The 14,130-nt window shown below is 48.8% G+C and overlaps 1 protein-coding gene across 3 annotated transcripts in view; it reads left to right on the forward strand.

The window, feature by feature from the left end:
- The window catches only part of Lgr1 (Leucine-rich repeat-containing G protein-coupled receptor 1), a 328,535-nt gene that overhangs the window by 297,930 nt on the left and 16,475 nt on the right, over positions 1 to 14,130 (forward strand). For all 3 annotated transcript variants that reach the window (XM_077686639.1, XM_077686642.1, XM_077686641.1), the window contains 2 exons: positions 8,275 to 8,387; positions 12,128 to 12,437. In XM_077686639.1, the coding sequence (XP_077542765.1) occupies positions 8,275 to 8,387; positions 12,128 to 12,437 (423 nt within the window). The remainder of the gene's footprint in view (positions 1 to 8,274; positions 8,388 to 12,127; positions 12,438 to 14,130) is intronic.

Raw genomic sequence — 14,130 nt, forward strand, 5'->3', positions numbered from 1 at the left:
AGGAGGTAGTCAGGCGCAACAACATCAAAGCTATTTTCTTTCATGTAAAGAATCCCGAGGGAAGTTGTAGGTGCAGAAGACCTATCTATTTATATTTATGCCTACGGAAGCAAAACGCACTCCTTGCGGCTATGTCCCGATCTGCTGCAGTGACATCCCACTAATCTGCCATGTGGCGCCAGACTAACTGCATCTCCTAAGCTTCAACGTTCCTCTACGTCATGGTTGACATACACTCTCCGTTTGTTCAGGCGCAGTTATTATAAAAAAAAAATGTACGCAACCCGTTCAATGCCTCCCTGCAGGCTTGGCAGTGCTCCGTCACGTCACCAAATCGGCGAAAAAGATTGCGCAAGAGAAACGTCACTCGTGAAGCCACTTTTCTCGCGAACGATATCTTAAATCTGGCCGAAAAAAAATTAAAAACTCTACACCCTAAACAATAGCATTAAAAAGTCATTACGCACTGTTTGCAACTTTCTCTATTGTCCCTCGCGGGAGGATTATTCTTACGGCGATCGCCCTCTGGCATAAGCCGCAGCTCTAGCTTCTGCCTAGGTCGCTACGCATGCCCTACCTACGGCAGCACACTGACGTTAGCCTTTACGAGAACACAACTAGACTAGTTCCCAAGCCCAACTGCTTATTTAGAATAAAAAAAATGTACGAGCCGATGGCCTGTACATCTGGCTGAAACTGAAAACGGGAGAGCGCGCGACCGAGGATTAACTCGGCTGACATTTTCTGCCACGGGATTTGCTCCCACGCACCTGCCTCAGATTTGCTCCCATCGGCGCCGTCTCTGGGAGAAGCCTTGCCGATACCCGTGTGAGCGTGTGCCGTGAATGGCCGCGCTGAGTCTCACGGGGCCTACCAACGTCGTCACGCGAGACGGGGGGGGGGGCCCAACCGCATGGCGGCCGTGCCACCATGTCGGCCGCCTCGTCTGCTAACGAGTTCCCCTGAAATTCGCAGCATTTATTCACTCATTTATTCACTATAGTGCGCACCGAATCAAGGCCGTGGCTCTGCGCAGTACCCGCACCAGTTCATTGCGTTATCAATAGACGGGGCATGTCGGCAAAAGAATTCGCCGTCGCTACGTGGACACAGGGCGACAGAAGGACAGACAACGAAGGAGCGCGCGCGGAGAGGGGTGACGTCAAGCCCGGTCGCCGAGGGCGTTGACTGCGGCAGTGCTGCCCACGGATGGTGCTGCCTTCGCGCCTCTTGCGACAGTTGCTCGGGATAACACCAGGTCGACGGGTGTTGGCGCGTGTTTGCCCGTCTCGGCGCCGTTCGGAAGCGTTGATCCGCAGTGTGGAGCTACTTCAGAATCGAACAGGTGGGAAAATAAGACGAAATGTGATCGACAGCGACGGTATGCAGAAACTGCTGCACATCGGAAGGTGCGGCAGCCATTTAGTGCCGCCGCTAAGCGCGCAAAAGTTGGCCACCTAAAGTGCGGGGAATCGCAAAGAGCGCTTGGCACGGTGCGTATACTATAGATTCGGCTCGCAAACGGCGCGCGAAAAACAGGGTATTGGGGTTTCTGAAGCGAGAGCAAGGTGCGCGCTTCGGTTTGATTGATTGATTGCTTGATTGACTGTAGGGTTTTAACGCGCCGACGCAACGCAGGCGATGAGGCGCGCCGTAGTGGAGGGCCCCGGATTAATTTTGACCACCTGGGCATCTTTAATGTGCGCCGAAATCTCGTACACACGGGCGTTTTTGCTTTTCGCCTCCATCAGAAAAGCGGCTGCCGCGGCCGGTAATCGAATCGGCGACCTCGTGCTCAGCAGCGCAACGCCTTAGCCACTGAGCCACCGCGGCGGGTGTGCGCTCTTCGGGCCGATCCTCAAGTTCACAAGGCAGACGCGGCAGTGAGGGCTCGTTGGCAGGCAGATATGAGAGGCCGAGTTGGAGCTTCAAAGAGTGCGTTACAACGGTGCCAACAAGGGGTTCGCTAAACTGTTCCGCATAATACAACTTCGCCACAAAGACGTGCGATGCGAACGTATTATGAAGGATCCACCCATAAATCTTGTATTTTCTATTTTTGTTTCATGTTTCCAGTGGGTCTACGTGGGATGATAAAACTCTTGTAAAAAAAAAATGTGGTATAACTTCTTGCTTCGACTAGTGAATATGTAGAGTACTGCAAAGCTTGAGTATACTGGCTGCTTGCTTTTAGTCGTGCTGGAATGACGATGTACGAAATAACTTTCTTCTGGGCGCGTACAACCTGTTCCTTGTTCGATTGGGAGGCGCTGTTGCGTGCTATATTTTTTCCCGTGGATGACAAGCTCAAGTGTAGGGTTAAAGAGGGCACGTGGATGAAGCAGAGTTTACGACACAGGAACCCAGCGACAACCTTACACGTATTATCAAAGAGTGTGCAGTAGAAGTCGGGGGCATGATGGCTAGACAGGATACTGGTAAACTTTCTCAGGAGACGAAATATCTAATTAGGAAACGGCAAACCATGACAATCTCAACCCCAGCTGACAGAATAGAACTAGCGGAGCTTTCGAAGTTAATCAATAAGCGTAAGACAGCTGACATACGGAAGTACAATATGGAGGGGATCGAATACGCTGTAAAGAACGGAGGTAGCCTGAAAGCAGTGAAGAGGCGTCTTGGCGGGTTGAAAAATCAGATGTATGCACTTAAAGACAAGCAAGGCAATGTCATCACAAAACGGGGTAAACTAGTTACAGTAGCCGAGGAGATCTTTAGGGATCTGGACAGTAGCCGGGATATCCAGGATAATGCCGAACGAGAAAGTAGTTCAGAGGAGGTAGACACCCCACCAGTAACAACCGAAGAAGTAAGGAAGGCTTTGAAAGAAATGGAAGGGGGCAAAGCACCTGGCGAGGATCAGATAACAGCAGACCTCTTGAAGGATGGAGGAGAAATTGTATTTTAAAAACTGGCAAACCTGTATACGCAATGCCTAATGACCGCAAGTGTACCGGAATCTTGGAAGAACGCGAACATCATCCTAATCCATAAGAAAGGTGACATGAAGGACTTGAACAAAATTTCCCCGCATTTCCCCGAGGGGAAGAATGTGAAAGTGCGAATGCACGAGTTGAATTTGCGCGGTTCGGTAATGTTCGCGAAAGAGAGATCACACACACACACACACACACAACTACAAAGAAAGAAAGATGCATTTATTCACAGACACCTATTTGTGTTGTCATTGTACTTGATTGCTAGAGCGGATCTCAGCTTTTAAATTTCGTGTCAGTACTCCTTTAAGCGGGTGCATTAGCCCTTCTCACGCCCGATTCCTGGCCAATCCCCCACGTGGGTATGTGCCATGCACAGACACCTATTTGTGTTGTCGTTGTACTTGATTTCTAGAGCGGATCTCAGCTTTGAAATTTCGTGTCAGTACTCCTTTAAGCGGGTGCATTAGCCCTTCTCACGCCCGATTCCTGGCCAATCCCCCACGTGGGTATGTGCCATGTCAGCGGCCAGGCAGCGCGCGCCCATCTCCCCCCGTTGCCAAGGAAGACGAGGAGATTCCTGGCCAATCCCCCACGTGGGTATGTGCCATCTCCCCCCGTTGCTAAGGAAGACGAGGAGCGCGCGCACCCGCAGCTGTTGCTATGTGGACGGACGGCGGTCAACGGAATTCAGGGTCGCTTATAAAGTGCATTCGCACTTAAAATTACAGGCCGATCAGCTTACTGTCAGTCGTCTACAAGGTACTTACCAAGGTAATCGCTAACAGAATTTCTGAAACCTTAGATTTCAGTCAACCTAAAGAACAAGCAGGGTTCTGTAAAGGCCATTCAAAAATAGACCATTTTCACACGATCAGTCAGGTGATAGAGAAGTGCGCGGAGTATACTGAACCCCTATATATAGCCTTCATAGATTATGAGAAAGAATTTGACTCGGTCAAAACCTCAGCAGTCATTCAGGCATTGCGGAACCAGGGTGTAGATGAGCATTATGTAAGAATACTAGAGGATATATACAATGGGTCCACAGCTACCATCATCCTCCATAAGGAGAGCAGTAAAAGACCTATAAGGAAGGGCGTCAGACAAGGAGACACAACCTCCCCAGTGTTATTCACAGCATGTTTACAAGAAGTATTCAGAACATTGGATTGGGAACAGGTGGGAGTAAGGGTTAATGGGGAATACCTGAGTAACCTAAGATTTGCTGATGACGTTGCCTTGTTAAGTAACTCGGGGGAGGAATTGCAAAGCATGCTTATCGCTTCACACAAAAAACAGCGCTCAAGACGGGACAGAAGGAAGGAAGGCTACACACACAGCGCTGTGTGTGTAGCCTTCCTTCCTTCTGTCCCGTCTTGAACGCTGTTTTTTGTGTGAAGTATGAACCAACAGGCCCAAACACTTCCATTGCTTAAATGCTTATCGCACTGGACAAACAGAGTAGAACCGTGGGCCTGAAAATTAATATGCAGAAAACTATGCAGAATGCAGAATATGCGGAATGATAGGTGGCGAGGCCGTGGAAGTAGTAAGCAAATATATCTACTTAGGCCAAGTTGTGACCCCGGATCCCAACCATGAGGCAGAGATAATTCGAAGGATAAGAATGGGGTGGAGTGCATTCGGCAGGCATTCTCAAATAATGAATGTCAGCCTACCATTGTTCCTTAAGAAGAAAGTGTATGACAGCTACATCTTACCGGTACTCACCTACGGGGCAGAAACTTGGAGGCTCACTAAGAGTGTTCGACTTAAATTGAGGACGACTCAGCGCGCAATGGAACGGAAGATGGTAGGTGTAACATTAAGGGACAAGAAGAGAGCGGAGTGGGTCAGGGAACAAACGCGTGTTAAGGACATATTAGTAGAGATTAAGAAGAAGAAATGGACGTGGGCAGGGCATGTAATTCCAAGGCAAGATAACCGTTGGTCATTGAGGGTAACAGAGTGGATCCCTAGTTTGCGGCGATAAATTGGTCACAGTTGGCACAGGACCGGGGTAATTGGAGAATAATGGGAGAAGCCTTTGCACTGCAGTGGGCGTAGATAGGCTGGTGATGATGGTGGGTGGCTGAAGTACGGCTGGACGTACCAAGAGCATGCGAAACCCCTTTGGTTATTAGTTTTCTATGGGACGGCATTCAAGATAAGAATAAAAAAGTACCCCGAGGTCAGTGACTTAAAATTCTCCGCGCGATGGGTGTTATGGCGTAGTGCTTGCAGAATAGCTCGTTGTGTCATTCAAAAGTGAGTTCTTTGCCGTGGACGGCTCAACCAGTACCAAAATGCCTCCCTTAAGTACGATGCAATCCCTAATGATCTGTGCCTACACGATATATGGACATGTCTGAATGAAGCGCCAACTAGTTGCTAATTGCACCCAAACGTCGGAGGCAAAAAGAGAAAATAATGTCGACCCAAGGACACAGCCCTGTAACACATTGCTTTGGGCCGCGTAGCTTCACGAGGCCAGATCATTGGCGATAACAAAACGATGGCTGTATAAGCACGGCAGCCGTGCGGTAGAGCGAGCAGCGAAGGCACAAATGAATGGTTCTTCCCACCGAACGCCTGACTGAGGTCGGAGTGAACTGCGTCCAACTGGCTCCTTGTCTGTATGGCTGTAGAGTAGGACTTCACGGCTATTGTAGTTTCTGCCAACTACATTTATCCCCATAACCTTCCCCCGGTGTGGAGTAGCAGGCCCAAGAACACTTTCTCAGGCCGACCTCTTCTCCTTTCCAATAAACATTTGCTCTCTCTCTCTCTCTCTCTCTCTCTCTCTCTCTCTCTCTCTCTCTCTCTCTCTCTCTCTCTCTCTCTCTCTCTCTCAATGTATCATGAATAATTGTGAATTACCACCCACCCCCCGTGCACCACACTCCCAGGCGTTTTCATCCCAATGGCCAGTCGAAGTGACTGTGCAAATGCGGCAAATAGCCGAGCCTTCAATCTGAGCGAAAAGGGCATCTGCGCAAAACACATTCACGCCTTGCGCGTTGTCCCCGCGCGCATGCACTTTCTTTTAGCCAAATCAGGTGTTGGGTTTCGTCATCCGCCGAATTTGCACAGTTGGTCACTTCAATTGGTCATTCTGGAGCGCTGTGGTGAAGACGACTTACGGGGACGTCTAAGAGTGTATACGCCTCGAGCGCGGCCTGTAGGGGCAAATCCCCCTAGCGGCCCGTTTCGAAAGCAGCCCGGGGGGTCTCTGGCCGGCTACCCCCTGTCGCCGTTGCTTTTGGGGCTCGTTCAAAACTGCGATTTACCGTTTGTACGCGTTCGATGTACAGAATAATGTGGAGCAGGCACTCTATTTGCAAGCGTGTTGTGTTTACGAGAGTATAAACGTTTATGACGTGATCTTAGCGCGGTACATTCGGTCTATATGTGCGCCAGGTGTGTCACAGGCCGGTGTCCCGAAGCCGGCATATGCATTCAGCTGATTGCAATTCCGCTGCCCTGAAATTTAGTGGAAGTGTCTCCGTAAGCATTGTTTCCTCCGATGGTCACGTTGCGGCCATACACTATGATGTAAACCGGCTTTGGGCGCTTACATAATCTAGCGGAGCAATCATACCTGACATCACGCAAGTTACGCTTGCCAATATCGCATATGAGATATTGATCACTGCCCTGGACAAGCCAATGCGACATAAATTGAACAAACATTCTACGAAAGAAGCACGATGGATAATGCAAAATTATACTCGGAAGTCAGCACACGACGACAAATTTAATGCTAGGTCATCTTGTCGCGGGGTGAGCGCTCGCAAAGATTCACGTGTTACATTTATCCTCCACGAGAACCGCGGAGACGGGCTTATGGAGTAATCCGAAGAAGTAAACTCTTCTTCGAAACACCGTCATATGACACGTGGACACTGCATAATCTAGCAAAAACCGAAAGCAGAAGGCCTCATCAGATCGATACCACACGCTTCCAACGAGATTGAGATTTCGGCGCAAGTTAAGGATCCCCAGGTGGTCAAAATTAATGTGGAGCCCTCCACTACGGAGCGCCTCATCGCGTCCGTTGCGTCGCCGCGTTAAACCGTATACAATCAATCAATCAACTCTTCCAACGACACCTCGTATCGCTTGCGACGTGCCATCTTTGTATTCTTCAAAAAATGCGTCCGCCGAGTGATCAGCCGTTCGTTGAAGGCGAAAAACAAACGGAAAGTGAACACGCAGCTTGTGTGTGTGATTTTTAAAACGGTCATTCGTTGATTTCGCTCCGTATTTGTAAACAACAATAGTTGAGCGTTTCCCTCCTCCTCCCCCCCCCCCCCCCCCCCCCCCTCCGTGTCTTGCGAAATATGAGTGCATTTCGCATCTAGGTGGTCTGGTGAATACTACCTTGCTTAAACAAACGTCTTTAGCATTTCCGGAGCTGCACTGGGTTTTTTTTTTTTCATTCCCGTACGACCATTCTGTTTATTTCTGACTTGCGCAGACCATTCATTTTTCCGTGGTTTCATTAAACTTATACCTTGGTTATTGCTATACATAAGGCATGAGTGGGCACGTATTTAACAACGCACAGCCTTTGAGTGTACTTAACATTTTCGCGTGGCTTATATTCCCATTAAAGGCACAAGTTGTTGTCAGCTATTGGGTTACCACATACCCGAAGCATATTTTTCCACGACGAACAAATTCGAAGCAAAACCGCATTTGTTGTCTGCGCTGCAAAACGAATCAACCTCTTACAGTGCCAATATCAGGTCTAAACGAGGTGGGAATAAATAGAATTCACTTGAGCTGACGTGCTGGAAGGTGACCAGTGGTGATACGCTACGGCCGTCGCCGACGCCCGCAAGAGCGGCCAAGAAGCCCGCAGAACCGCCTCCCCGGGTAGCTCTTGTTGGCGTTCGAGCGCTCTACCAAGACGCAGCTGTTTTTTTAAGTGCCCTAAACGTGCACTTTGTTTACAGACGTCACCATTATAAGTTGTTTAGTGCGCGGAAAGGCAAAGACAAGCGAAAGAGAACCAAAACATTGCATGACCACCTATTAGCCACGCAGCGCTAATCCCGTAAACGCCGCTGCGAGGCGGCGGCAGGCGGCGCAGCGATCGCGAAGCTCGAGGAGTATAACGCCATCGTGGCGCTGCAGAAAGTTCGAAATTTAAAAATATAAGTAAATAAGTAAACAAATAATTAAATAGAAGCATGCGAAATCCTTGATGGTTAAATCAAGGTTTTCACATATAATGAGGTTTCCCGCAGCCCAATTTCCATCGTGAGTCACATCATCTAAGCTTGGCATCTTCCTGTCGTGTTTACAGAGGCTCCCAAGGCGCGGCCCCCGAACGTTTCATCGAGCCCGTGGAACATTTTCGACTCCCGAGGCATGGAGGGCACGTTTCATCCCGAAGTGCGCCCGCAGGAGGAACAATGGGTATGCTCTCTTTGGTTCTCGCCGGCGTTTTCTCACGATGCCAAATACCAGCACTGAAAACGCGAGTTCTCTGCGCTGGTGCTAGACATTACGTCGCACCAACTCGCCCAGTCGTCTGTTCTAGCCTTCGCTGAACCCGAACCACTACCAAAAGAAACAAGAACAAGCATTGCAGCGGAGTGCGAACTGAGTCCTATAGCGCCGACGTGAGTTGCCATGGGCAGACCACGGTCGTGGTGGAGACTGAAAATGCAAAAAACTTTAAGGGTTTGTTTTCATGTAAAAACGGATTAGTTTATAGAGAGTGAACAGAGTTTTGAGTAATAAAAACAAATTTTGCCCTTTTTCGTACTCTCGTTGCAAAAGCGATGGTAATAAAGCATGTGTCCTGTATAGCTCCGCAACTATATTTATACAATATAACACGCTTCGTTTCCATCCACGGTAACAAAACCGCCCCGTAAAGAACAATTTCCGTTCTCTGTTTTCTTTTTCTTAAATAAATAGGGGAGGACGGTGGTCTGCACAAAGTTACAGAAACGTGGTAACTCAAGCACGGCGCCCCCTCTCGCGCCGCCATTTGCAACCATTCGAACCTTCTTGATGCTTCTCGAGACCATTTGCGACCGTTCCAAGCCTCCAGTACGCTGGCACGCCAGCCATTTGGCATGCTGTTTGGAAAGCACGCGGTTAGGTGGGTACGCTGCTACGGGGACGCACTAAAAGCGAGCACCCTGCGTTAAAACTCTAATCCCGGCGCGCTTGCGGCTGCCGCTGTAAAGTATGAACCCGCAGCATTGCGAACAGCCTTGCCAGGACGAAGCGTTACCACTACAGGTTGCTCCCCCGACGACAGCATGTTTGAAAAAGGGTAATTATGCAGCTCTGTCCCAACTTTCGGACATGTACCGCTCGATAACGTTCACTTTCAGCGCTCCTAGCAGCTCGACTGAAAGTTCCTCAATTAGAGCTTGCACAGTAAGCCCCTATTAATCCCCTAGGTTAGCTGATCAATGTCGACAGCGTTATTAGGGACAGGCCGCGCATCTTACTCGAACACAAACAGTTAAGTTTTTTTTTTTTTTTTCATGTTTCGAAACAATCACCTGGGAAATAACACCATAGAGTTGTATGAACGTCTAAACTAAAATGCAGGAAGCTGGCGCTGCTGGAACGCGCGGTATGAAATGCAGACCGCACAATTACTCAGCTGACCGAAAGCTAAATGCGTTTTCTTTAAACCTTGGAGCTCAATCTTGCCAGTGGTATATATTACCTGCGACAGTTTTTAAACGTGGAGACTGAGATTAGAGCAATGTTTGTTTACCGCTTGCTGAAACAAATTTTTAAAATCTAAATGAAGAAATAAGAGTGACCAGTAGAAATGCACAAATACGCAGCGCAGCAAGAACCAGCCGCATAACGAGATTTATTCCCATCGCCATCGACGCACCAACCACTGCCCTTGACGTTTGTCTCTCTCTCTCTCTCTCTCTCTCTCTCTCTCTCTCTCTCTCTTGGTTGCCTTGAATCCGGAAAGCATTCTACTAGAGAACGTGTGCGGCTTCTCAGATCGAATGGCCGCATGGTCTTGCACGCAGACGTGACTTCCGACCGGTTCGGCCGGAAGCAACATGAAAGGCGCCCGCTCCACACACCAGGGAAGGTCAGGGGAGACAACACGCCGGTATATTGGACGTAGTGGGCCCCGTAGAGAGTCCCGCTTCATTCTGAAAACAGAAAAGCAACTAATCTTATCCACTCGGGGACAGAATTTTCCGGGGACAATCGTATTTCCCGCTTACAGAGCAGGCTGCTATGCATTGCTCCGATCGAATATGGGGCAGTGAGCGTGCGCCATCGCCCCTAAGCAGTCTTGCCTGTTTATCAGCTGAACAGGCAGAAATCGGGAATGCCTGTTCGGCTCGCAGGGTAAACATAGGTGTGACAAACATCTCTCCGTTTTCCCTTTTTTTATATTGTTGTTGCAAACGCAGAAAAGTGATTTCAAGGACGATAGTCTTTCTTGGGCTACTTAAACGAAAAAAATTTTGGTCTGTCTTTCTGTCTGTGACTCGATTGAGCCACCCGGTCAAAGGGAAACGGAAGCTGCACAATAGTCTTATATAGCCACATCCAAGGCTAAACGTCTAATTCCGGTGTCAATATTCATACTTGTCAACATTTTTGAATAAGAGCAAGACATCACGCAAATATAAGGCAGGAAATCTATACATAAGTGATATTTGCAGAGTTCATATGGATGCTTGGTTTTTGCGATAGCAAATGAAAAATTACATCAACTGCAGAAAACCGTCGCCTGCTGTTGCCCGCGCTACTGTAGCTCCTGGCGGCCTTTTAAGGAATCAAACAGCAACAGTTACGAAAGGTTCCACTAAATAGGTTCCACGTTCTGCTTGGAACGCACCTGGAGTATGGCAACGTGGTTTATCATTATTGGAGAACGGTGCCTCGATTCACGCGCGCCTACGCAGGGCTGGTATCGAGGCACCCGGCCTCTCAGCAGTGTAGCGCGGTAAATTTAAATTGACTTGAGCAAACCTCTAGCGTGTTATCTTGGAAGGAATGAGACGGGCGAGGAACAGCGTGAGAGGTGAGCTGGAAAGAGAAGGAAGGCATTTACTTGGCATGGGCGCCAGTCGATTATCGTCTTTAGTCGACATTTGCAACGAAAGGAACAGATACGCGGCCATTTTTTGTGAATGGCACATAGAGGCAGCAACTCTAACAAAAAAAATAAATAAATAATAGAAGAATTTTCGACACGGTGATAAATTCGAGCGTAACTTTTAGAAACACTAAGTTCTTTACAGCCATTTGTTATATTCTGCTAAAGAACTTGTGAGGTTTTGTGTATAATGAAAAATATTGATTGCCTTTTGGAGTGCAGTTTAGGGCCAACTTTGAAGGCAGCTCAAAAGCAGCCGGTACATAGAACCGTACTCATAGACATCTCTGCGTTCACCGCGCTGCGCACGCAAGGCTGAGAGGGTATGTACAAAAATTCGCTAAAACCCAATATTTGGCTTCCAAGACAGATGCTTGCAATTCTCACTAGGAAAGATGGAGCACCTTCGTCGGCTCATGATGTTGAGTAGCGCTGACGCCTATTCATCCAGGGATATACGCCAAGAAAGCGGCCATTGGGAGAAATTGACCCTAAAGGCCGCCCGTGCTAACAACAATAGTGCCACGAAGCACCTCAAGCCGGCGGCCATTATTTGATCTCCTCTTTCTTTCGCATCTGCGCTTTAACCACTTATTAAATAATTTTTTCGTGGCTTTTAGGTTTTAGGCGGTTTGCTTATATCCGCGCACTTTTTATAGCAGCACTTAAACGGCTTTGTGCCGCCTAGTAACTCTGTGATTGAGGGCGAATGAAAAGAAATAAAATATGTAGATTCGGTCTTATGCATGATGCATGAGCTAGACCGCCAGACTCTGCATCGAGAAACGAGGTGACAGTCATAAATATGCAAAGCTGACAGCATTCGCAGAGAGCCCTGAACGCTGCGCCGTTTTAAAAATGCTCCGTAATAATGGGCTCCTCAGCACTGTCGGGATGTGCCGTCTCCAAGTCTGCTTCCTGCTTTGCAACCGCAAAATTTGCCGCGTTCCAATCTCGCGCGGAAAAGGTCTCGGACTCGCATAACTGCACGCAGCTAACGTGACCACGTACCCGTGTGATGGTATAGTGAGTGTTGCGTGTCCTTGGGCAGGTGCGGTGCGGCAAGCTGGCCAGCCGGCAGGTGCAGTGCCTGCCGGCCCCGGACGCGTTCAACCCGTGCGAGGACGTGATGGGTACGGTGGTGCTGCGCGTGGCCGTGTGGTTCGTGGTGGTGGCCGCGGTGTTTGGCAACCTGGCCGTGCTGCTGGTGCTGCTCAGGAGCCGGCTGACCGTCTCCAAGTTCCTCATGTGCAACCTGGCCTTTGCCGACCTCTGCATGGGCGCCTATCTGCTGCTCATCGCCGCCGAGGACCTGTACACGCGGGGCCACTACTTCAGCCACGCCATCGTCTGGCAGCACGGTGAGGGCCAGCCACTTCTAGGACTCCTCTTGATGTAGTGGATGCCACAGCATCAGTGCTGAAGTGGGGAACGGATATGCCGCTATTGTGTGCACCGCCATGTTTCACAGAGCTCTGCTGCTGATGTACACGGTTCATAGTCCACCGCCGCATACACCGCACCGGTGTCATTCGTAGAACAGTTGTCACGTGAAAGGCAACGCGTTCATTCCATGTATGGTATAACGACGCGGTGCCTACAGGTGCACGTGCTTAGTAGCACGCAGGTCTCTCATCATCATCATCATCGTCGTCATCATTTCCCCTTTGGAATGTTTTATATCTCTTTCGATTACTATGACTTAGAGGCCTGGCCAATCGGCGTTATTAGCCCTACGTACACGTGCCGCCAAAATTCATTGGAACACGGTCTCGTAAATTTACAGGCAGTGCTTCTTCCGGATGTTGCCGGCTGCATTGGTGTGCATTTAAAGGAGTCCTCCGTAATGGAAAAAAGCTTCCTGTAAACCGGTAATGGCTTTCATAAAGCCAGTAAGACAAATATTTTGTGATATTCGCAAATCCTTGTTCCAATTACTTATGACGGCCACTATACGGTACGCTATTAACGAGAATATGGCGAAGTCGAATGGCTGTGAGACACCCCGACATGGATGGAGTGACAGCGCCATGCTTCTTCCCGTATAGTGTATGAGATGCAACGTAGCGAAGCGATTGGATCCACGAGTTTGGTTCCCCCGCAGTTTTCGGCGTTTTTAGTATACAGTTGAACCTCGATTTAGCGAGGTCACCGGGACCCGCAAATTATTTCGTTAAATCGGGAACTTCGTAAAATCGAGAGAACGACAAATATACTACCTAGTGAAAAAGCTCGTGACTTTCGCCTGCGCGCGTTTCGTAAGCAGCGGGAGCACACTTCTCGTAGCTGACCAGTGAAGTAAAAGCGTCCTCGACAACCTCGTGTGCCGAGGGTGCCTGGTGGAACTGACCCAACGCATGGAAAGAAATGCGCAGCCTCGTTCCGTGCAGTTTCGGTTTGTAGTTTCGTAAGAACCAAAACCAGAATGCCTCCGCTGCGTCGATTATGCCGCTCCTACGCTGGCAGCACACTGCCAGACACTATAGACGACATAAATTTGGAAAAAGCTAGTTTTATATGCAATTTTTTTACCCTAAATGCTTCCTTAAATCGGATTTGGCGGTGAAGTTTGTTTCGTTATTTCGAGTTCCTAAAAGCATTAAGCCTATGGACAACTGCCGGGGGAATCCAAATTTGTTCGTTATATCGATAAATTCGTAAAATCGAGTTTCGTAAAATCGAGTTTCAACTCTATTTCCACAGCCAAACTCCAGCCGGTGGTTTTTAAACCGATAACCGATAACAACATCTCACGTATCCAAATGGCGGTAATGAAAAAGCTGTGTCGGTCCAGAAGTTCCCTGTTTGCCTCGCGTTCTGGAGGACCCTGTTTCGAATTCCACTCAACGGAAGGTTTACTTAACTTTCTTTTCGACTCAATTAGGTACTTTGTTTATAGGAGCCACCCTGAGAACGTGCAGCTCGGCACCTTACGACAGCTTCGTTGGCATTCAATCTTCAAGAAGTGGATTGGCCCCCCAATGTTTGCTTTGTTTTGTTTTTATTTTTTACTATTTTAGTTCAGTGTCGGCAAGTCTCGGTTTCTTCCCCACC

Source organism: Haemaphysalis longicornis, unplaced genomic scaffold (genome assembly GCF_048455015.1).
Source record: "Haemaphysalis longicornis isolate Haplotype H1 unplaced genomic scaffold, Haemaphysalis longicornis Haplotype H1 scaffold_1, whole genome shotgun sequence".
Lineage (NCBI taxonomy): Eukaryota > Metazoa > Arthropoda > Arachnida > Ixodida > Ixodidae > Haemaphysalis > Haemaphysalis longicornis.